At 45.6% G+C, this 25,166-nt stretch overlaps 1 protein-coding gene across 1 annotated transcript in view; it reads right to left on the reverse strand.

Moving 5' to 3' along the window:
• The window catches only part of LOC119374286 (uncharacterized), a 160,448-nt gene that overhangs the window by 34,534 nt on the left and 100,748 nt on the right, over positions 1–25,166 (reverse strand). Inside the window, exons 9-11 of the mRNA XM_037644364.2 lie at positions 24,892–25,114; positions 17,491–17,586; positions 2,498–2,574 (exon numbers count right to left, since the gene is read on the reverse strand). Coding sequence (XP_037500292.1) covers positions 2,498–2,574; positions 17,491–17,586; positions 24,892–25,114 — 396 coding nt within the window. The remainder of the gene's footprint in view (positions 1–2,497; positions 2,575–17,490; positions 17,587–24,891; positions 25,115–25,166) is intronic.

Here is a 25,166-nt window from a genome sequence, read left to right on the forward strand (position 1 = left end):
GAAAAAATCACCATTTTGGTCTAGATTGAGACGCAGTTTACACCACGTGGCGCTCCAATTAAAAACCAGTTTTATATCTCAATCAAAAACAAATAAATAGTTCGTACATATGGCAAAATTTATCATTACAATTTTTGTTTTAAGGAAGAAAATAGTTTTTGAAATTCCCCATTGGCGGCTATCTTCCCATTTGGTCATACGACTGCTTCCTCATTGAAGTTCCCCATTGCCGTCAATGGGGAACTCTCTCAGCGCTCCCTACATGAGAGATAACTGCCTGAACAGTTATCTCTCACGTAGACAACCACGCGTGCCGGACTGATAGTCATCGCCTCTTGCCTAAGCATGCGCAGATAAGTTTCTGTGTCTACCATCTTTTCCACCGCTGTGCGCCTTTTTCACTTGTTAGTTGGAGTTTGCGGTGTCTTGACTTCTCTCTTGTGTCTGTGTTTGCACACCTTGTCTCTTTAACATAATGATTTCTATTTCAGTTGTGTACATTATTGTCAATTTCTGGAATTTTTTCTCTTTGCCTGCCACGTCCCCCCACCCCCTGTCGCTTTGCCGTGCGGCCCCTGCCGCGTCGGCTTCATGCAACTTGGCTCTCCGCCTCAATGCCGACCACTTGGTTAGAGAATAAACTGGTATTGCCAATGTTATAGTCAACATTACAAGAAAAAATAGATCAAGAAGACCATGTAATAAGTAAAACTGATAAGTGGTGGTCAGTTAGAGCAACAGAACAGGCACCAAGGGTTGGAGAACACAGTCAAGGACAATGGAGGATTAGATGGGATGATGAAATTAGAAATTTGCAGACAAAATTGAGCCAGTTCATGCAAGACAGAGTACATTCAAGATTATTGGGAACAGCCTTCATCCTGAAGTGGACCTAAAAATAGGCTGAGGACGAGGCTGACAAAGTAATTAGCCTCTGAAGTCCTTATGCCGATTAACTTTGCAGTAATGGGTCGAATGCGCAAATGAAAGTTAAGCCCTAACTTCTATTTATTGAATTTAGTGTTCAAGCAACACGTGCCACTATTGGGGCAATTTGTGAACGAGGAAAAGTTCAATTTGTAGCAGGTTGACAAAGAAAAAAAGAGATCGCTCTTCAAGCAGCAAATATCAAGATTAGAGCAGCTTATTCGCAGCAGAATACTTTGAATTATAGGGCAGCTCAATGAAGTGAACTGGTCACTCCGTATTAAAGGTCCCCTGACAACTACATTTCAAACTCGAAATGTTTGTGTTGTTACATTCTGTTGCACAGATAGTAGGTACCTCTGGCCACGTATTAGTGACAAACCTATAGAAATTGTAACCTTAAAATAAATACGAGCTATGCACAAAGAACTTGCCATACATCCATGCGAGAGAGTTGTGCAGGTTGGTTTCTGTTCTAATCGTAAGTGCTTTTTCGCGTCTAGTGTAAATACTGCGCATAATAATAACTAAAAGTTTGTCATCCCTACATAAAATATTACATTTACCCAAGCAGTGATGTCGGAATCTTTGCTCAAATTTGCCAGAAAGTTCAAGTTTTTCTACTGAAAACTAGCGACACAACATGCGCCTGTATGAAGACAGATCACCTTCCTGAAATATGTGAACACGGCACAGAAATGGGCAAATGCAATTGGATGGGGCACCCATGAAAATTTTCTCTGGGCGGAGCTTACGTTTATTCGTAGGTTATAACCGACTACAGCAATGAACATATTTCATTATAGTTTCAAGGTAAGCGTGAGACCTTATATGAGTTGCCAGCACCTTATGATATCGCCATCAACATGACACATTCACTGGCTGCCCAAGCTCTTGGTGACGTTTGACCCATTCCACAAGTACTGTTGACGTTACAGAGACAAGTTTTCCAGGGTGGCAAGTAAAAAGACGTAGTTAATTGAAGGCTACAGAAGCGGCAAACGAGAGTGATGGATTTTTGGTGGCATATTTCTACAAAATAAAAATGTTTCTCCATTTTCTAGTGAAACGCATTTAATTTCACTACCTATGGGTAAGTGCATATTTCTTACTTTTATGCAACCTGCAGTGCCGTTTAGAATAGTCTTTCTTCTCATCCCCATTGGGTATAGTTTAACAAGGTTCCACTGTGTTTAGAATGCAGATAACACCTTGAACTCCCTTTATTATAAACTTTAATGACAGCAATATATCCAAAGAGCACACCTTTGTTGAAGCTCTGACAGTCACAGTTTTTTCAAGTATGCATATAAACAGAACTAACATATCATAACTGTGGTAGTGAAGAGAGCCCTAACACAAGGGACAAATAAAGAAATCCACAATGCGAGTGCTACGACTCGGTGCTCGTGTCGTCAGTATCTTTCTGTGTCCATTCTGTTAGCACTGTGTTTTATGCAATGCCATAAAGACCACCTGAACAGCCCAGCTTGCATGCCTAATACATAGCAACTACTTTACAACAGGCAGACTCAACGATTTCCTTCATGTCATGCAGCAGCGTAATCACCTCATCAAAGTCTTCTCGTCCAACATCTGTTCGCCTTGGTCGCTTTGCTCTGAACGTGGCCATCTCCTCCAGAGTACCTGCGCAATTAAAAAAAAAAAAAGCAGTTTCGCACAAAAGGTGAAGCATGAGTGGCAAGAGCAAGGTTTTGCACTACAATTGAACTACTCCGATGGTCTTAAAGGACAAACTATGGCATATTTTTAATATTAAGATGTTACCATTTTCAAATGGTATTGACAGTCCTGTAAGAGCTAGTGTTGTGCTTTCTGGGAAGCCTCGTTTCTTCAATTCAATGAGTTTTCGCTGGATTTTTTGCGGCAATCGTGATAATATTTTACATAAATTACTGCGAAACCTTTCAGATCTCGAGAAGCGTAAGAACTTGAGCTTGTTGGTACACCTGTTGGTAGTCCTGTCCTTGTGTTTTCGCAATGTTTTTTACTATGAATACGTTCAGATTTCTTTGATTGCTTTTGTCTACAGCATGTTTTGCTGCACTGCCAGGTAATGACCTCTTGGTTTCATTCCAAATTATTTCCACAGGTTGCGTTCTTTTTTGAACTTATGCATAATGATGTGCCAGCTAGATCTATGTATGTATAAGTGCTCTGCCCTTTCCCGACTTCAATGCTGATTAGGTACTGTGGTAATCACATTTTGTGAGCCAATGATAGAATTTCATCATCACCATCATCAGCCCACTTTATGTCCACTGCAAGATGAAGGCCTCTCCCAATAACCCCCAATTTACCTTGTCCTGTGCAAACCAATAGATGGCTTGCACGTGACGTCATGGACACAGCTTTTAAAAGGAATTGGGACTCCATGATGGCGGCTTTGATGACAAATAAGTTGCGTCTATGTGAAAACAATGCGGCAGGAACATCTCTGTGCATGAATAATGGAAGAACCTGCATGTGATGTTTTGATAACATTAATGTGACATCGGAAACATCGCGTCCCCACATGCTGGTGCTCCAACACGGCGCTTTCAGTGACATCAGTGCAAGCCATCTAGTATATTTTATGCCTGCAAATTTCTTAGTTTTAGTCCCCCCCACATAACACTCTGCCATCCTCGGCTGCATTTCCAGTCTCCTGGCACCCGTTCTGAAGCATAACTGACCATCGCTTCATACTTAGGACTATGCAGCGCTCACAAAAAGGGACAAGGGACAGAGGTGCACACGACAAGCGCTGGACGACCATCGGTTATCTGTCCTTTACATCATCTGACCTGCCTATCATGTGAACTAGAATATCCGCTGCCCGTGTTGGTTGTCAGATCCTGTCTGCCGTATTCATATCTCTTAATGTTGTGCCTATCATTTTCTTGTTCCATCGTTGTAGGATCCTTAACTTCTTCTTAAGTTTTATTGTCATTCGCCAAGTTTCTGACCCAAATGCTTGCGCTGGTAAAATGCAATGACTCCCCAATTTCCGCTTTAGTGACAGTAGTATGTTGACGGTAATGAATTGCAAATGTCTACAGTATGCACACAGGCCAATCTTTGTTCTTTAGTTAATATTTTCACTCGGCCTGCACTGCCAAGTGAAAAATATCACGTAATGATATATGAACCTCGAACCATGTTTACTGAACCTTGCTGCTTTTGACAGTATGGTCCGAACAACATGCAACGAAGTCAATATAGAACATCAGCGTGACGATATTAACGAAAGAAGTGCGCGCTCTGTTTTTTCCAACCAAAACCCACTAAGCGCATTCAATTTGGATCCACTTTCGTCCATCTCGGTGGAACAGTGGTTAACGATGCTCCGCTACTTAACCAAAAGTCACGGGTTCGAGCAAGACTTTGATTCGGGCGAGTTGGTACATGCTTAGCTGGGGAAAAATAGCGCAATAAAAGACGAGGACGCAGTAGCACAGTAGACTGAACGAGTGCTGAACTTACATCTGACATCTTTATTGCACCTACCGCTCGTTTTTACAACGCATCAAACCGAGCACGCCATTCCAATCAAATCACCAATCAAAAGCATCAGGTATGCAAACTACATATTCACTGAAAGCTAACACGTGTACATGAATTACACAGTGCGCACGCATCTTCCACACTCATATAAAAAGAACAAAACTGACAAACCGATAAAGGCAGTTCCTAACAAGGATAAACAAGCAACAGAAAAACCGACAAAAAACCAACAAACAATCAACAATCCATTTTCGAGGCGCAGGCTCACCTACCACGATAACAGTGATTGAGAGTGAGTCGATGGAAAGTTAGAGGATGACCAACAAAAAACACGGTAAAGGAAATTATTTAAATGAAACCTTTGAGATATTGAATCTCAGCGTCAGTGAGCAAAATAGATGGCTTGCTGATGCAACTGTCTCTTGCTTCCCTGATAAAAAACACTTCCACGATTTCACGTTCTGTTTTGCCGTTTGCTTTCTTTAAAAATTGCGTGTTCTCAAAAGTGGGCGCACATCCGCACTGTTCTGCCAGAAAGCTTCCCGTTTTGTTACGCACATTGAGATTGTGTTCTTTCGCTCTCTCATTGAAACCTTCCGGTCTGCCCTATATACTGGCGTCCACAAGTAACGGGTATTTTGTAAACCACGTTGCAAACGCATCGTGTGTAGCGCGTTCTGTGCTTCGTAGTGCATTGCCATCGTGAATCTTTATTTGTCATTGCACATAATTTAGAGAGCTTGCAGGGTGCAGAAAACACCACTTAAACGTTGTGTTTGGACGCAATTCTTATGTTGTGGGACACCCGGTGAATATATAGAATCACATGGACGTTTTTAGGGGCGTAGCACCTCTTAGTCTAACCTTGTCACGTCTCCCTTGTCCGGCGTCAACGGCAGTATCTCTGTCCGGCGTAAACGGCAGATGGCGGTGTCTCATAGAAGTACATACAAACTGTAGTTCAGGGACGATATTCTAGATGGTGCTGTACACAGTCAGTGTCGTCATCACCATTTCTTGTCTAATTTCCTAGATGGCGTTGGTCCAGTAGAATTGTATGCAGTATGGCGCTTGTGTGAATCAACACTAGATGGCGCTGGAAGTGCCGCTACTCTCCGATTGGCTACTGCGCAGGCTGCGCGGGGAGCGAGCGCCTCTCTCATTCTCCTGGATCGTTGCCGTACGTGTCGTATCGTTGGCGGAGCATGGACGATGCGCAGCGGCGGGCGCTCGCTTGGCGGCAGCCAGGCGCATCCTGAGACGGTGCGCGCCAAGGTCGCCGCTGCGAAACGGGCTCAACGAGAAGCCGATCCTGAGACCATGATTGCTTCAGGAGCTTCGCCCAAGCTCTTCATCATTCACCCGTGGATATGCTGTAATTTTTTTGTTTTATTCTCTGCTGCAGTGCTGCGTTCTGGTCGTTTAATTTTCTGCAGCAGCGCTTCACAAACACTTGAAATCACCATCAAGGGATAGCCAGCTTTCTTGAGCCGGGCAATTTGATTGTGAAAGCTGGCTGACATAACATGAACACACGACTTAGTAAGGGCTGAGTTAAGGCAATTCGTTATGATGCCCCTCTTAACTAGCTTGGAGTGAGCACTATCAAAAGGAAGCAGCGCCTTCTTTGACCTTGGAAGGTACTCCCAGCATATATGGTCATGCAAGAAATGCAGCCTGATATCCAAAAACTGAAGTTCATGATTCTCTGGGACTTCAAAGGTATATTTTAATCCCTCGCTTTCATCCCCAAAAACACTAACTACGTTGGCAATAATTCGGTTGAAGTTCTCGCCTGCAGCTCCTTTCAAGACAATAAAAAAATCATCAACATATCTACATATTTTCACGACATTTCCGTCTTGCAACTTCGATCTAATGCGCGCGCTAGAAGATGTCGCACAGGATCCGATACATATACCATTCCTTTGCACATAGAACTTGTCGTCCATCTGTACAACCGTAGAATCCAAATAAAACTTTAACAATTCCAGGAAGTTGTTGCTTGATAGGCCAACATAATTTGAAAAATCTAATTCTCCAAAATCGTCAATCTTACCTCGAACCGCTCTGAACAACTCTTGATGAGGGATTGAATAATAAAGGTCTTCTATATCTATAGAAAAACCACTGTACGAACCCTGGCTCAAGTTTTCTAAAGACGCTACAACTTCAAAAGAGCTACGCACTACGAACAGGTCATTGCTCACCAGGCCTTGAAGGTTCTTCTGCAGGTACCGGCCGACAAGGCACTGCCACGTTCCACTCTCAGACACAATGGCTCGAAGGGGGGTTCATGGTTTGTGAGTCTTGACCGTGAAGAATACTTCAAGGAAGCCTTTTTCCTCTTTCTTTGCTTGTAGTCCAAGGTTGACTAAATTGAGCTCATCCAGGAATTGAAGAGCACGGCGTTTCTGATTCTTCGGATCAAATGCAACCGGCTTGAAATTCTTCTCCATCATGCGCACAGCTTTTTCCTTGAACGGTGTTTTTGGCAACACAGTGAAACCACCTTCCTTGTCAGCTTGAAGCAGAACGATGCCGCAATCCTTGATGGTGCTGGACACTTTTTCAAGAGGCTGCAACAATATCTCAAAGGTTTCATTTAAATCATTTCCTTTACCGTGTTTTTTGTTGGTCATCCTTTAACTTTCCATCAACTCACTCTCAATTACTGTTATCGCGGTAGCCTGCGCCTCGAAGATGGATTGTTGATTGTTTGTCGGTTTTTCTGTTGCTTGTTCATCCTTGTTACGAACTGCCTTTATCGGTTTGTCACTTTTGTTCTTTTTATATGAGTGTGGAAGATGCGTGCGCACTGTGTAATTCATGTACACGTGTTAGCTTTCAGTGAATATGTAGTTTGCATACCCGATGCTTTTGATTGGCGATTTGATTGGAATGGCATGCTCGGTTTGATGCGTTGTAAAAACGAGCGGTAGGTGCAATAAAGATGTCAGTTGTAAGTTCAGGGCTCGTCCAGTTTACCGTGCTCCTGCGTCCTTGTCTTTTATTGCGCTGTTTTTCCCCAGCTAATCACGGGTTCGATTCCGGCCGAGGCGGTCGCACTTCGGTGGAGGCGAAATGCTAGAGGACTTTGTACTGTGCGATATTTAAAGAACACCCGGAGCCCTCTACTACGGCGTGCCTCATAATCATACCGTGGTTTTGGCACGTAAAACACCAGATATTACTACTACTGTTGGGTCTGCTTTCGCGAGTCGGAAGGCTCCTTCAAAAGCGAGAGCCTTCGAAACTACAGCGCCAAACAGTAAGTAGCAGTGTCGACTCGCTCGGTAGCAAAGCATAAGCACGCTAAGTCCTGGTGCGCGCACGTGGTAAAGACCCGAAACGGCAGCTTGTTTTGGTGCCGCTCATAAACCTCGTAACTTTCCCGTCTCTGTTTTCCTTCCCACGTCTGTTGCGCTGTACCTACGATATAAACCTCAGGCTTTGAAGTTACAGCACGGCCTCAACAAAGCAGCTAGCACAAGAATGATCCACCTGCAAGAACGCTCGACACCGACGACACGGCAGGCGCGCGCTCCATTCTTTCAACACACCACCAACATCGCCGCTATCGGGCCCAGTCGAGAACGAAACCACCAAATACTACATTCAATGGACTAGCTTTCCAAAGGCTTCATCGAATCAAATGATCGCGCCTTCGTAAGCTGACCGCGTGTTTACCTGTCATGTGAATGATCTTGGCTCCCTCGTAGAAGCACTTGCGCCCGTCTCTACGACACGACATTACGTAGTAGGTTTTCATCCGATCGAAGTCATTCACGCGCTTCGGCTCAAAGCGTTCCGATTTGGAGCTTCGGACGCGCGTGTGCTCAACCACGGCGGTGTCGAAAGAATGCTCGTACTCGGCGTACACAAACATTTCGCCGATAAGTCCGACACGAACAACACAAACTTCCGCGCCTCCGCGCGGGAGAGTATTTCGGCCGCGCGTTAAAAAAGTCACGTGGTACACAGAGCTGCTCCGCGCGCGGCGGTCGCGGTTGCCTAGACGACGAAGACGCGGCCGCGGCGGCACTCCGACCGTCGTTGGGTTCTGCGGCAGTGCCATGTTTCCTTTGGTATTACAAAGTATTCAGTGGGCATTGCGATGAAGCAGTGACTGCATGAGCTGCACGTCACAGCGCACAAATGCAACATTCAAGGGTAAAATTTAGCACAGCTTCACTGACTTGGCGTCGCGAAGACTGATGAAACTGCGGAGCTGGTGCCTTTTCCTTGGCTTTGGGGTGCGTTTTTTACTAAGTACTATTTTAGCTGTCGATACAGCGATGATAATATGACGCCGCTAAACGGTCCGTGAGCTCCTGCTTTGGCCACTCGCAAGTCAGGATCGGATTCCCTTCGTTGCTGGGCGGCCGACGTCTCGCTTCCCGACGAGTTTTATCGTGCAGTTGCGGCGACACGCCTCTCTCACTCGAAACTCGGGGTCGGCCCGTCATCGTTGGGCCCATATACTCTAGCGAATTCCCATCATATTTCCCGCCGCGCCGCTTCTTCTCCCGAAGACAGAACCTTGTTCGTACTCGCCATACTCGTCGCCGAACGCCGTAATGCTCTGCGCCGACAGTGCACGCTTTTGTACTGCTTTGTTCACTCAGAATTTATACTTGCAGCAACAACGAAATGAAACAATGTTAGTGCTGTAAATCAAGGTGTGCGGCCTAGAGGTAGGGGGCACTCTTGTAAGCTCAGTGCGAGCAGTCCGGCCGCATTAGAATTAACACCACAATTAAAGCACGTTATGCAACACGTACGAACTGACGGTCGGATGTCAACAAGCATGCACGCTAGCAATAAACAAACATAATGATGTGCGTCTATCCTGGCCTCTCCTAACTCCATCGCACAGTAGTCAGGGAACACCAAGCCCAGCTTTTTACTCTGCCGAAATAACATAACACTACCGCAGAAGGGGAGCGCATATACTATCGATACGATGGCCGGAGCCACCGCGTCTACGCGTCTCCGTCTCCCCGGTCTCGCTCGCCTGGCAACGGCCAGACCCCCGCCAGAGGGCCGCACCGGCCGCACTTTTTTAACGCGCGGCCGAAATACTCTCCCCCTCCGCGCGGTCTGATGACGATGATGATGACAATGTCTGTGGTCTTGCCCTTTGAAATGGGCGATCTACTGGCCTCTAAATTGAAAAAAAAAAGCGACATAAAATGTAGTTTTGTTAGAGTAACCTAGAATATTAGCCCTATCTGGTTTCTTCTAGGCCGCTTGGTTGAGTTCTGGTACACCACCAGTGCGCAATGTTTGTTTAAAATAAAGAAAAGAAAAAGGGCCGCAACATTTGATCTAGACGCTAGAATCTACGCAGTAGTTTCAAATCGGAGTCCGCGGACCCCATCAGGGGCGTAGCCAAGGGGGGGAGTTGGGGGGGGGGGGGGTTCAAACCCCATGGCCATTTTTGGGGGTCTGCGAAACCCATCCTTGAAAAAACAAAAACGCGTTTTTTCAATGCACACAAGCGACCACTTCTGAATTTTTTGGGGTATGCTTCGCAGCATACCAAATTTGCATTGCGGGGGAACTGACTTACCTTTCCCCTGCACGCAAGCATGCTTCATCCAGGCTTGCATATTCGAAGACCAAACACAGCTAGAAACAGGTTGAATGTGGCTGCAGACCGCACAACTTACCGAGAAGCTGATGAAATCGAATTGGTGTAGCCCTTTAATTTGCCCATTCTTTGCCAGGGGAAAATAAAAGGCAGCTATCTCACGCTGCATGCGTAATGTATTTAGCGCAGCCGCGAGCTGTGGGCCAGTGCACTCGAGAACAACATGCTGCATGATTTTTCAGCAGCCTCGCAGCGCGGTGACGGTGTGTACTTGGCCTGTCGGGAGCACAGTGCCACAGGCTTCGCTGAACATATTGCTTCCACGCTTGGAGTTGTGGTAGAAGTGCTCCCTTTCAATGTCCCGTTCACCTGCACACAAGGGGGCGTCTGCAGAACTTTTTCCAAGGGGGTGCAGTGCATGGGGGGGAAGGGGTCAAAGGAGCCCTCCCCCCCCCCCCCCACCTCCCACTTTCAGATATATAGGGAGGGCTAGGCCCCCCAAACTTTTGGGAAAATCAACTGAGGGGAGGTCTTTCATACAGCAGTCACGTAACTGTAATGAATTTTTATAATGTGTCCGCTGTTTCTGCAGTGAAGATTGTCTTCCATGCCCCATCACGATGAGCGGGACTGTTTGCAGTGCAAGCCACCTATGGGACACTTTCATGCCTGGGGCCGCAGCGTTGTAGAGGACGCCACCATCAAGCACGGGCTCTACAACGTGAAACTATTCTGTTCTGTTTCGTCCGTTCAGCCTGTCGACCTGTTTATATCACGGGCGACGCTTGCAAAGGTGCGAACCGACGTTTTTATAACCAATTGAGCCAATCACATGTGCACTTCACTTTGCTTATCATGCGATGGCTAGAAAAGATAGCGATGGCTTACGACAAGGTGTTAAAAATGCTTCCTTAGGAAAGAAGAGTTCGTATAGCGTTGTCATACATACAATGAAAGCCTCACGTCGGTAGTGACAGTAGATTGTCACATACCGAGTAGGTGTTGAGGGCCAAGAGCATGAGAACTCACCAAAAGGGAGCCGATCCAACAGAAATCCCTCACATATCAGTGCTCAGTTGGAGTGTACTATATATTGTTGTGCTGCACAAGGAGTGCTGCAAATCGCTCTGTGCAAACACTGTTTCATGAAAATATTGCATTTATACAATTGCAAAATAAACATCTAAGGAGATAAAGCTAATGTTCACGTTTTCCTTTTATTGCGCGTTACATATTTACATGCTAATAATATGTGCAGACAATTGGAGGAGTTTCATTTTGTCTTACATGTGCACTGTGCCCCATGTCATGCATAATTGTCAGGGCTAATTAAATGCCTCTATAAACTGCCGTTGTCCTTTAATACGATACGCACCAGAACACGAGAAAGAAAATGGATGTGTTTATTTGAATACGCACAAGAGAAAAAAAAGCAGAGCAATACCTGACACGAGAAACATCTGCACCTGCCTACGGCCATCGGTAATTCAGCGCTTGCATAAGATTGAGCCATGGTTGGCCAACATGCGGTACGCACTTGGCCTCTTTGACTACAGTGGTCAGGACGTTGGATGCTGACTTCGGGCTATGTGAGGCCAATGTCACTCCCCGAAGCCAGCCCTACATTGGGTGCCGAGGTTGGGTCAACCAAAATTTAGCTGGCCAGAGACGTTGGGCCAGCATTTTTTTCAAGGACAAATTGCTGCTTGGGTGAGCTGGAGCAGTTTTTTCATGTTTAAGGAAATCAACATGGGTGGACAAGTATGTATGTTTGTTTATAATACCCGTAAACTTACTGTTCTTCATTTTCCTGTGGACAGTTGCAAGTTTCTTTCGTCCCTTGACCTCGGGCTGCATTACATTTTCCCAAATACACTTAATATCTGCGACTGAATGAGGCTCCACCCAATGCTTGAGTTACAGTACTGGGAAGCATAAACTATATGTAAATTTTGCATGCATTATTCTTACTAAAGTTTGTGTGGCTAAGCATCTGCTGCCATGTTTTATGGACAGAATCCTTTGGATCCTGGTCCATGGGTGGTGTTGCACGTAATGATGAATGTAATAACGCATGTAATAATGAATCGGTCTTTTGTGCTCAAAATTTACTCTGTGTTCTACCAAATTTGCAGTTGCGCAAGGCTTCGCATTTAATTTTGATAAGTACTTTAAAGGAGTACTGACGCAAATTTGAGAAATTGTCGTACTATTCCTCCGATTAAAAGCGCTGGTGCATCAAAATGCAACGAATATATTTTTAGTGCCGTTTCCTTAAAAAGGCACTTTCGTTTCCAATATCGGGGGGTGTTATCAGAGCGACGTATAAACACAGTGTGACGTACGTCTAAGTCACGTGGGGATAGGAGGTCTTGCCTATGAGCAGTGCTCTGCAGTCTGCTCTTAGTTGTATGTGTTGGACATAAGCAATGAGGTTTGAATTGCCATCCAGCGGCTCCAACAGCAACTTTGGCGGGATCTAGAACCTTACAAACACAGCGAACCGTGTTGACTCATCATGATTATGTCCACTGAGGTGGGTTGGCTTGCAGATGCTGGGCAACGAAAAGACTAAAATATTTTATGTGTTTCCTGGGCCCAGTATGCGCAGAGCGTTAATACTGCATGCCAAGGAGACAAAATATGTCCATTTTGTGATGCCCCAAGATTGTGTCAGTACTCCTTTAAACAGAAGTGAAAAATCTATGGCCTCTAGTCTTGCCCCGTCCGTCGCCTATGATGATGGTGGTGGTGGTACCTAAGGTGACGGCTCAAAGTCCTTGGACTCGGGTGGCATCTTCGGCTTGCAGGACAGCCCAAAGCTGGACGAAATATATTTAAATTTGGTTGGTGCACACAATGCTGCCAACGAGTGCTGCCTGTTCTGCGCATGTGCGCATTATCTGGGGACGTCAAGATGCAAATGTCCCCAGATTACTCGCGCATGCACAAAACAAGCGGCACTCCTCACTGGGCAACACTTTTAATTGGGCAACAATGGCCAAATTTGAAGGTCTTGTGTGACCAGGCACCAGATGTGGGCGGAGCCAACGTGCCACACGCTCGTTTGTACCACGTGTCCCAAACATTTGTACTAATGTGGCAAACTGCGGCGTGTCGTACGACCGATCGCGTGCAATTTCGTGCCATGTGTCTGGCAGCCTACTTCTCCTGGCTATATTGCCACGTGCACGTATTTCTTTATTTTTATGCGACCGGCCAGTTACGCATGCAACCACTGTTGTGTGCAGGCAGTGCTGGAATGTCTTGGAGCATTCGCAATTATTTTTAGCGTATTGGGTGTTACTTCTTTTGCTGAGCACAAGTACGCCCAATAAACACCTCAATTCTTTTTGGATGGAGTTCTGTGTCCTTCATCGTCACGACAGCATGACAATATTTTCATTTGAAACGTTTGATCTGAAATTGCAGACGAAGCTGAATCAGTTATTCACACAGCTGTCAGTTTCTACTAAAAACTGGACCGAGAACGAATCCACAATTCTCAGTTCTTGCTTTGGAGCAGCATAGTAAAGTTCCAGGGGATACTAGAACAGTTTTGACAAAACTTGGCGCACCTGTATCACCCCTGATTATGTCGCAGCAGCAAAATATTTTCTGTGAAAAGTAGTTCTTGAAAGTATTTAGAGACCACATCACGGTGCAAACATTAAAACACAAGGCACACAATGTTTGTGAAATTTACTAAAACAGTGCTGCACACATAAAAAGAGACAGAAAACACTTTTGGAACAATTTGTAAATTGCAAAGCACCATCAATACTGCTTCACATCTGCTGTCACTGCAGCTGGCATTCACAAACCCAGACATCTGCCCTAAGGCCACCTTCTCCAAAAGTGGCGACTGACCACAACGGTATCAGCGACCAGAAGCTTCAGGACCTTCTTCTAACTATTGCTGGCCATTGAATACGGTCTGTCTACAACACCATGTCCTGGAAAGCAAGAACACAATTATGTATAAACTCCAACCTTCAAACTAAGGTACATACGCAAACTTTTTTACTAAACATTACCTAACTTGCCTCTAGTATTTCCTTTCACTTCATTCGGGAATCAGAACCTTTGTGGCACCAGTTACCAGCCTACTAAAGTACTTCTGAACACATAGAGAGGCATTTACATATCTTAACTTGTACAGCATGTAAAATTGATTAAGAACACAGAGCTTTCACAGATGTGCTAGGGTATCACCATTATGTTTGAATAGTGAGACAATGCAAGAACCTCCTTAAATCCAATATGAACAGACAAAGCACATCTACTTTGTATGTACATGCAGTTGGTCCCCCCCCCCCCCAAAAAAAAATAGATGTTCTCATGCACTAAGAAATGTCTGCAGTGCCATTTGCAAGGATGCCGCTCTGTTAAGCATATTGTAACTCACGCTCTTGGTGCGTCAATCACCTGATAAGCATACACCTCCTGTTTATTTACTTATCATAGCTTCAAGGTACAGTTGTGCGCTGCGGAGGAAAATAACGTAGCTAATAGGTAAAAAAAAAAAAGGCCAATAACATTACCTTACATATGAAATACAAATAAAAAGCACATATGAAATACAAATAAAAAACATTCCAAGAAGGGTCATGGGCAAATGCAAGAAAGTAGTACTAAATGCGCAATAAACAATTGTCCCAGAAGTGCTAGATAACAGCTCAGTCGAAAAAAAAGAAAGGGCTGAAGGAAAACACGTTTCAGCTATTACACCACAGATACCAACGGTAAGAACAATTTATCAAATAAAATGAGCCATCAGATAACTTGCTCAATAGAAATAAAGAATAAAAAATACACAGCATAAGAAAAGGCTACTATAAACAGAACACATTGTAGATCACAACAGAAACTTAAGAAACTCTGAAGAACAGTACATTACAGTTATTGGTGCCTGTTTTACATGTTACAATCTTTGCTTGCTTTTGGAAGAAATAAAGACGATTAGCCGAAGGTGTTGCACGGCAGAATGTTTCTCTTTTTCGCGACAGTTAATGCCAGAGGAAATAAGTGCATGGTGGCAGCTGAGCCCAGAGAGAATGTATCTATGAAGTGTAATACATAATAGATTTCGTCGAAAACATATACAGGTGACATATTTTCTAAAACCTAATAGCAACCAAGGTTGTATGAAAAGTTTGACGTTTGTAATTAATGCCGAACAAGGGTGTTTTGGGGGCACCCCTCTGTTGCGCAAAAATACTAATAATAATCTGGTTTGGTAGTGTTTCCCAACCAAGTTTATCAAAAATTTTGATTGAACAATGTTTAACCGACACAGACATTTCGACCAAGGAAATCATATGCAAATGTGCAGTGCAAGAAAACATTTGGTGTCAAGGCTTGTGTTACTGCTGGGAAGGTCTTCATGCTTTGAAGCTACTGTATTTGCTCCCATAATGATTGCACCCTTCAATTTTGTTGTCAAATTTTAATTTGTTCATTCTTCCCCGCGTAATGATCACATCCCGAACTTGGCACGCAACACCCACGACATTTTCAAATCGCCACGAGCGAATACATGGCCTCCGAGATCTGTATCGAAAATGGTGCCTATGACATACTTTAAAAATTAATTTTGGCACACACAGTTAGCAAAAGTGAGGCCTTCAAGGTCTGTGTCCTGTTCCTAGAACTGTTGTGTTGGCGTGGACTCATCATCAGAAATGCCTCCACACATCCCATGGTCTGATGATGATCGCATTCTCTTTGTGCTTCTTGTATTTGTGGATCACCGTGCATATGTGCGGTGCATGCTTAGTAGTACTGTTGTTTTTATTCATCGACAAGACCTTGGCTGGGTGTGCAGTTTCAGGGAAGGTGAAACAAGGGCTGCATTTTCAGACGATCGCTTTCAGAGGTACTTTTGTGAGGCATTCAGCTATCTAAAGGCCATGGCACTCTTGTGCTGTGCCAACTGTGCTAATACTGTGGGCCATGAACGTTAGTGCTCGGTGATGCTGATCACTTGCTAGGCGTGGGAGCCAATGTTCTCATTAGTCGTAGCAGCACTAGATAAAGAAGTTAGGGCATTCCAGGTTCTCAAAAACCACCTTGTGCTGATTGGGCGTGACTATCGCATTTGCTCGCATATAACCCGACCCCTACTTTTGAAGTCCATTTTTTTCGTTTTTTTGGTGCAGGTTATATGCGAGAAAATATGGTAAAATGTACCAGCGACGCTGCACAGTTTTTTCTCGACCATCTGTGGGACTGTGACAATGCCCCCACTGATCACACTGCCAACCCCTACAACGAATCTTGCGGCCACAGCAGTGAGGACCATAGCTCGGCAAAAAAATTGGAGCTCACTCGGACTCGGACTCACCGAAATTTTTCTCAACGGGACTCATTTGGACTCAGACTCACCAAAATATTACTCAGCCGGACTCACTCAGACTCAGGCTCCCGGCTGAATCTGAGTGAGTTGACTCATGGGTCTGTTAGCGTAAAATCAGCATTTTCAATCATGGTGTCAACGCTTTTTAGTACCAAATTCTCATACAAGCGGTGCTCTATGATATCCCTTTTGATTTCATACTTTCAAATACGGACATTTTTATGAAATACGCGACTCAAACAAGATATTTTTCAAGAACTTCTCGTCAAAGAATTTCCGAGGGGAGATCATGACACCTCGACCCCCCTCCCCCCCCCCTTTAACTGACGTCTTTGATCAATAAATATTAAGGTGGCCCATGAATGCTAGTTCGTTGAGATATGTGTGAATGGACTTCAGTATAAATGTAAGCCGATGTAAGGATGATAGTAATGCTGAAGATGAGTAGATAGGACAATAGGTCGGCAATAAAAGGTGGAGCTCACTCAGACTCACTGAACAAATATATTTTGTGCTTAGGGCTCACTCGGACTCAGACTCCAAAGCTTTCCTCAACTGGACTAACTCGGACTCAGACTCATTAAAATTTTCCTCAACCCAACTCACTCGGACTCGATCAGACTCAAGGCTCGATCTGAGTCTGAGTGAGTCGACTCATGAGTGAGTTTGCCGACCTATGGTGAGGACTCAGAATGAATGAGTGTTAGTTCAGTTATAGAATGAGAGAAAAATAAAAGGACAGTATGCAATTCATGTAGAACTTACATAATGGAATTTCTTTTTCGAGGAAAATTTACCCCGCATAATGATCCCACCCCTAACTTTGTGCAAATTTAAAAAAAGAAAGTGTGATCATTATGCGAGTAAATACTGTACAGAATAGGGCCTGCAATCAGAGCTTCTCCTTAAAAGCCACTTTTATATCCTCAAAACTTTTATAACAGCTGTTCCGTAACTAATTGGTTTTCAGACACGAGTTCTTCATAAAAGGAATAGATGAGAGACGGAGACTTCAATGGTGGCCGCCAATCATTCACAGAGTATACGAAAGAGAAATGTGAACAGAGGCCGAGCTGTGCTATGATGCAGTAAGATCACTTACGACGAATACTGCAGAGTACGGAAGACAGGTGTTGGCGCGCAGCTTTTAGCCTTCGTTGTGCCAGAACATCCTTGCCCACGTAGTGTCGAAAGAGGCCTGCACAGATCAGTGAGACCTGTTTTCAATAAATGCTTCCACTAAACACAGAAAAGAGAGACTGTTAAGCAAATCAAATTCAGTGCCCACACAAGTACTGTCAGCAGCACATCATGACATTTTATTGCAACTCTCACTGCATCGTTTTTAAGCCCACCCTGAGCCATACATTTTGGTTAAAATAAATGAAAAGTAAGAAAATAATAGCATGCGCTGAACTGACATGAATATTGTATGAAGTCAGATTTTTTGCATCCTTAATATGTTTCGGAAATGGATATTTTATCTAAGTATCTAAAGATATTTCGACGATGGTGTGCACGTCTCATCCAAGATGCCTCTGAAGCAGTTTCACTGCTGTTGGAACAAACGACAGTGCTCGGCTAGCTTGGTGCTAATCGCTTCTTTTACAGCGAAAGCTGTTATGAGATCATTTCACCAGCCGTTTTTAGCGCCGTAGTTGTCCGCCGCCACCGCCACCGCCGGTGTCCGTAACCAGTATCGCTCGAAATAAGAAAAGAAAACGAAATGAGAAAAAAATTCCAGGATGGAACGAGGTTCGAACCTGGGCCCTCTGCGTGGGAGGCCCAGTATTCAACCTCTGAGCCATGCCGGTGCTTGAAGCTGCTTTGCAAAAAGGTCCTATACAGGCTTCATGTCGGGAAGGAACCACATTAGCATATGTAATATAGCGTGGTAGAAGAGTAAAATAAGCACCATGCGTCGCACAACGCGAATTCTGTAACCAGGCGTCACACCATGCGAATTGCGCAACGAGTAGGTTGTTGAATGCTTCCAACCCATTACAAAGGGCTCTGCCATAATTCTTCATCGTCATCAGGCACAGCATCAATAAAGTGCGCATAATGCCTTACATGCGTTTAGCAGGTACCAACGCTCTCTGTAGAATGACGAAAAATGGCACAGTGCCTGCTGCCCTACTTCTCAAAAATTACAATGATAGCGTAGTGGGTTCCTTGCAAGTGCACTTGTTTTGGTTGCCAAGGAAGCCCATAAGCGCATGATTCATTTCCTTGGGGTCTCAGTAAAGTTCTTCGCTCCCCCCCCCCCCCCCGTCTCTCTCCCACGTCAACGTATGTTATACAGCATGACGGGAGAGGGAAATAGCGACCGGGCGTCACCCAATGCAAATTACATAACTGGTGGGCTGTTTAAAGCTTCCAACCCATTACAAAGGGCTGAGCCATAATTCTTCATCGTCACCAGTCGTCGCGTCAACAAAGTGCACATACTAATGCCTTACAGACGTGTAGCTGGTGCCTCGCTTCTCCGCAGAATGACAAATATTGGCTTAGTAGGTGCTTTCCAACTTCACAAAAATTGTGATTTATGGCGTAGTGGGTACCTTTCTAGTGTACTTGTATTGTAGCCCCAAGAGAGCTTAACGGGCTCTAGAAACGCCGCTCTTCCAGCTTTCGCTGTGACTGTGCTGCGGTTTCAGTGCAGGCCTGGCATTTCTTTGCCTTCACGTTGTGCAACTGCGCTTTAATGTGGTGACATTTTTTGTACACATCACCATGCTACAAAAAACATGGAAAATGGCATGAAACAATACACTTACTGTTTTGCGCTGGTTAGCACAAAAGGTTATGTTTATGCAAGAAAGGCAGAAACAAAAAAAAAAGGGGGGGGGACTTTTTTCGAGGTGCCTGATGACAATGAGACAAGGCATGGCAGTGGCCCAGTGATTAAAACCTGACTTCCTTCACCTGACTTCCTTCACCCTCCAGTGCACATGGGCTGCTGTTGTAGTTTGCATTGTTTACTACTGTAGTTTGCAGGCGGAGCTTAGGGAGCACTGCAATTACGGTGCGCAAGCAGGCATGTCACGTGGTATCTTTTTGTATTTCGCTGGCATTTGCAGTTAGCGGAAAAACACTAATACTTAAAGGGACACTGAAGCGGTTTTCAATTATAAAATTTATTGGTAATTTGGAATCTTTGCCTCTTATAACATACCTGTGCAGATCTTTTTCGCGCTAGTTGATTAAACAACGGCGTTATAAGTGGGCAAACTTTGGCCGTGGGAACACTCTCGGCACATGTGCAGCATGGGAGAGGAGGAAAATAGAGAGAGAAAAGTAAAGAAGTGACGTCATCGGGAGGGACGCGCAAAATCGCTGCATTGGTTTGCGCCTTTACCTGCTGCCAAGGGAAGCGTTGGCAGTGGGTTTCGCAGGGATTCGCTTACTGTTACACCATCATGTTCGCTCACTTCCGAGATTCTTGCGATACCGAAGTTCACCAGCAGTGTTTCTTCGGCCTTTGCAACAGCCTATGTGCATGTTGAAGCGGGTTCTGCACCGAGTTCTGCGTGGCAGTTGGATATCAATAGCACCTACGGACTGGCGTAGGGATGGAGGGGGGGGGGGTTGAACACACATCCTGAAAATTTTCAATTTTGCATTTGTACATATAGACCGCTTATAACGTAAGTCGCCGGAGTCCAAAACCAAAACAACCTTCTCCAAAGGCTGCACTTGCGCAAAACGTGTTGAGCATGTAGCCTCGCGTGTCCGATAATCGACATATGCGATTTGGGGCGCTTACAACCACTTAAATCTCCGAATATTAAAAAATTAACCGCCAAAGACCCGCATTGCCAACGAAATGAACACGGGGGAAAAAAGCAAACAAAACAAAGTGCCATCGCGGAAATTCGCCGACTACGTTTCAGGCCACCTCGAGGTATGCGCATTACACAGAAACCATGTCGAATCGCGACCGAAATTTCACGTGCTGAGCGGTACCGATCGTTCGATTTCACGGGCGCGCACGCGATGTCCAAGACATTGCAATCGAATCCGGAACCACCATTCGAGAGTTGCATGTGCCGACCATGCCCTCGTTTTCATTAACGATATGATTCCCTTCCCTTCAAGTGCAGCCATCGCAAAAAGTTTCGTTGATTCCGCACCAAACCGCAACTTTTATCGCCCGCGACCGCTACCGAAAAGCAACCAACGCTGATTAGGCCTAGCCGGCGGTTCAGCATATTGTCGCGGGAAGTTTGTCCAATCGGACGTCGAAGAGATCGCACTCAAGTACTAACCCAAGAACAGTGCGCGTGATACGAAGTTTCGTGTTCGCGGCCGGGAGATCAACGGCGACAAAAGCCCGCCAAGCTCGTTTAAGTCCGCGCACTGGCAGAAAAGGCGAAAGCTCGCGTCATGAAGCCGCAAAACTTTTCAATTCGCGGACGAGGTAGCAAACGCGATATCTGTAGCAAGTGTGATAACGACCTTACTTTAAAGCGCACTTGATGAGGACGCGATCGTGCGTTCCACGCGGAACGCACTGCCGGCAAGCGGCCGCGGAGCCTTGCCGCCGCCGGTGCAAAGGCTACTCCGTCGCCTAGGCAACCACCATCCTTCCCCACTCGGCGAGCCCGCACAGCGCTGCCGCGGTCTTTTTCCTCCCTCCCCCCTAGTTTGTTTACTGTGCGTGCCCTCGCCCTTCGTAACGACCTCGTCGCTCCCTCCCCAGCGGCGTACCTCCTTTGAGAACCGCACTCGCTACCGCATTATAAACGGTATATCATCTTGGGGGACTGCACAATAAGCGGTATGCGTATACATGCGGTTCTATGGGAGGGTAAACGGGAGTCGAAAAAGACCGCATTATAACCGGTCCTGCACTATATGCGGTTACGTTACAAGTGGTCTGCACTGTACCATGCACAAACATACATAAAGTATGGTTCAACACCCCCTCCCCCCCGCCCCCGAAATAAAAGTTTCTGGCTACGCTACTCCATCTGCAGTTGCAATGAAGTCGCATTTCACAAATCCCCTCAAGGTCAGAAGACAGCTGAAAAGTTGGTCACTGTTACTAAGAGCAAAATCTTGAAACCTACGAAAGCAAGTCTGCTGTGCCCTCGTACTGTGTCCTTCCTCTCTTGTGTTCCGTCTTGTTTGCGCTGACTTTTTTACAATATGCTGCTACGACCAAACTATTTCCGAAAAACAGACTACGTGCAAATCTAGTGTCGAATGCAGTCGCTATGCTTGACTATGAAGTCTGCACGACTGGAGCGCGACGTGGCCCCTTCTATATTTTCACACAACGAGAGGATCTGGACACCACCGAGACTTGCCTTCACAAAAAGAAGAAAAACTGAGGTAACGCCTCTCATCAGCGGTATTGCGTGGGCTGTGGAGAGAGTTTCGACGGGGCCCGCAACAGAGCAGATCTCAGCGGACGGTGTCCGCTACGTCCAGAGATAACGACAAACAGTTACTGAAGTTATGTCCAGCGTGTTATTTGCAATGTGCACTTGTCTCCATTTTGCCAGTGTTCGTGGTTTGCTCGCGTCACTTGGTCACTGAAGGGCCAGTAACATATGTTACTGCTTCGTGGTGGACCTTTGGCGCTCGCAATATTTTGCTTGTGTCAATTTTAGAAATGAAGCAGCAGCGGGCGTGCTTCTTTCTTAAACAAAAATTATATGCTCCTGTGAAGCAGTACTGTTAATGTTAAAATAAAACTTCGAGAAAGAAAACCCTAAGAAATTTGCAAGGAATGCGCAATTCAAACTAAGGTCATTGTAGCCCCGAGCGGTCCACGGTGTGTCAGCCCGCTGTGTTACGAAAGTTGAACAGTGGGACTGATTAATAGGCTGAATTTATTTGTTAACACACTGGTTATCGCTATGTCTGAGTGCGATGTTAGACACTTTCTTCCGCAAAATGCGCATTTTGAATCGCTGTCGAACGTGTTGCGGATTGTCCGTTTTCACCGGTTTTGACATGGTTACTTTCCATCGTGCTTTTTCTCGATCTAAGATCCAGTCGTCCATGATGTTAAGCTGTCAATCGCATCGTCATGTCAAATGAAATCAACCTTCTAGAAACAGAGCTGTTGTACCCATGTAGCACCGACATTTCTCGACCATGATAGCAAATATCGATCAGAGCCGGACTTTACTGACAAAGGAACTGTATGCCACAACAATATCACACGGGCAATTTTAGTCGGGCCCGACTCCAATCGTATTTTTCTATCAAGATCGAGAGTTGCCGCTGCTACTCGGTATAGCAGTCTTTCATATGATATAGACGGTAGCCTGTAATCAGTACTGAGACATTCGGTCACGATCTAAAATCATCGGATAACCAAAATTGCTATCCAAAGTGTTCATGTAGCATCACCTGATGAAAATAAAGCAGCGATTCAGATCGGGCTCGACCGTGATCACTGCCCATGTGACAGGTCTGATGACATTAAATTGGTGATTAGGCACGAATTCAAGCACTTTCAACCTGTGCTTATCACGGGTGAAGGCTGCGGTTTGGGGCGCGCTTTCCTGCGCCTTGTCATCGGCAATGGCGGCATGCATGTTCCATCATCGCTTGTAGACGCACGACTGGCTCGAACAAGTATGGATGTACTACATTGAGCTCATTGCGACAGCCGCAGATTGTCGTATTAACAACTACGCGCTTATTTCAAACGAAAAAACACTGACTACACGCTATCGCTTGCAGTCAGCAGCCTCGGCGGCACCCCCGCTGACGTCAGCAAGCTCAGACCAATTGCAACGGGGAAGAGATTCGTGGCGGTGCCTGAGGCACGTGCTGCGCGTTGTTGCCAAAATACAGTTGTTTGTGCTAGTTTGTGCCAATGCTTGACGTGATTTTCAAGCTAGCCGCACGTAATTTTATACCACGACACAAAGACCTCATTTTTTTCAAAAAGTACTTCAGTGTCCCTTTAATAGATACAAAGTTAGAAACTGCCCAATCAGACGTTTTGCAAACCAATCTACAGCTTTCTAATTAGAACTTTTTGCCCAGCTTCATTGCTTTAGAAGTCAATCTTACCTAATGAAGCAATTAAGCAGGACAAAAAAATTGTTTGACATACTCCACGCAACAGTGAGCAACATGTAGTATTTGGTTGCGTCGTCATAAAGTGCGTTGGCATATTTTTGAACTCTGGCTAAAGCTAGCCGAGGCAACTTGTAAGCAAAAGCTCGTTAATTTGACTCTCGTTAATTCGAAAAATCGGTTAATTCGGACACGTCATCTGGTCCCTGTAAACATATGCATCACTCTATGAGACTGGGCGCTCGTTATTTCGGACAGATTTGACCGCAAATCGGATAATTCGGCGACTTTCGGGCCGCTGGCGAGGCTCGAAAACGAAAAAAGAAGCATTCGGAACAAAAGTGAAGCTCAAACGCAGCATCGTCATGGACATCATCGCCATGGCTTGGCTTGACTTGAGACTGGTTGAACGCCTTTTCTTCGCGCGTGATAGCGTGTGGGTTTGGCGCGGTGTCATTTTTGTTGCTTTGTTCCCATTGGTGTGCTGCATAGTTGAACGCCATTTTATTGAGGAACAATTCAGTACGGCTCCTTTAGCTTGATCGTTGCTGGTGCTTTTGTGCTGACTTCTCGTGTGAACGCACTCTCCGCCGATGGCAACGCCGGCGAAGCGGCCCGAGTACGAGGCCAAGGACTTCACCACCAAAGTAGAAATTTTGCGTGTCCTGAAAAATGGGTTCTCCCAGCAAGAAGTAGCTCCTGTGCCATGACGTCAGCAAACAATACGACGCGAGTCTCCTGAGCGCAGTTAGCATTCTTCGCGTATGTGTGCCAGAGCACGCCTGCGCACGCCATTGCCAACTGTTTCAGGCACAGTGTACCCGACTTCAGTGGTGCCGATGACGGGCAGGATTTCGGAAGTGTTATGCCTGATGCAGTGACACTCGACGATTATATCGGCAGTGATGGCGCTGCCACTGCCGCCTCTCTGACTGATGAGCAAATCGTCAAGGAAATGATGCATGGCGACGAATCCGAGAACGAAGAGCCTGAAGAGGAGCAGCCACACTATGAGCCACACAGGCCCCCTCGTACTGTGAAGGAAGCCGCGGAGGCCCACGTCGTCCTTAAAGAATTTTGTTTTGGCACTGCAGACAGCATGCGAGCTGCTGAGCACCTTGAAGGGCTCAGAAAAATTGTGTCCGCGCGAATTTCTGCTCGAAAACAGAGACGCATCCGCGATTACCTTGTAAAGTAAAGGTATGCTGAAAAAACTCTTGCATTTATTGTGTTTATTTCGACCATTCGATAATTCGGACATTCGGTTAATTCGGACATTTCTTCCGGTCCCTAGAAATCTGAATTAACGAGCTTTTACTGTACATATGCGAGTTTGGCAGCATGGCATCCGGGATGACATGTGTGCTACCAAATTGTTATGCCAGCATTTCGAATGCTGCTGTGTACCTGTGGATGTGATGGGTGCTGCACCTGTTTTCCTGAAGAAAAATCATACCTTTCAGGGTGGCGAGCTTTTCCGGTGTCAGTGGCAGCCTTGAGTAGTCTTTGCCAGATGATAAATAACGGTTAGATGGGGTGCCAGTCACACTGCGAACACGGAGCTCTTCTGGTGTCCAAAATAGCAATGCAGCGTACTTGCAAAACCTGGTGTCTGTGGGAGTACTGAATAGCTTGCTCCAGTCCTTTTTGTCAATCCAGAAGCCACTGCCTGCATAGATCTGTGGTGCGTGCACACATACATGCACACACATGCACGTTAGAGTTGGAACA

This window comes from Rhipicephalus sanguineus, chromosome 11, assembly GCF_013339695.2.
Source record: "Rhipicephalus sanguineus isolate Rsan-2018 chromosome 11, BIME_Rsan_1.4, whole genome shotgun sequence".
Classification (NCBI taxonomy): Eukaryota; Metazoa; Arthropoda; class Arachnida; order Ixodida; family Ixodidae; genus Rhipicephalus; species Rhipicephalus sanguineus.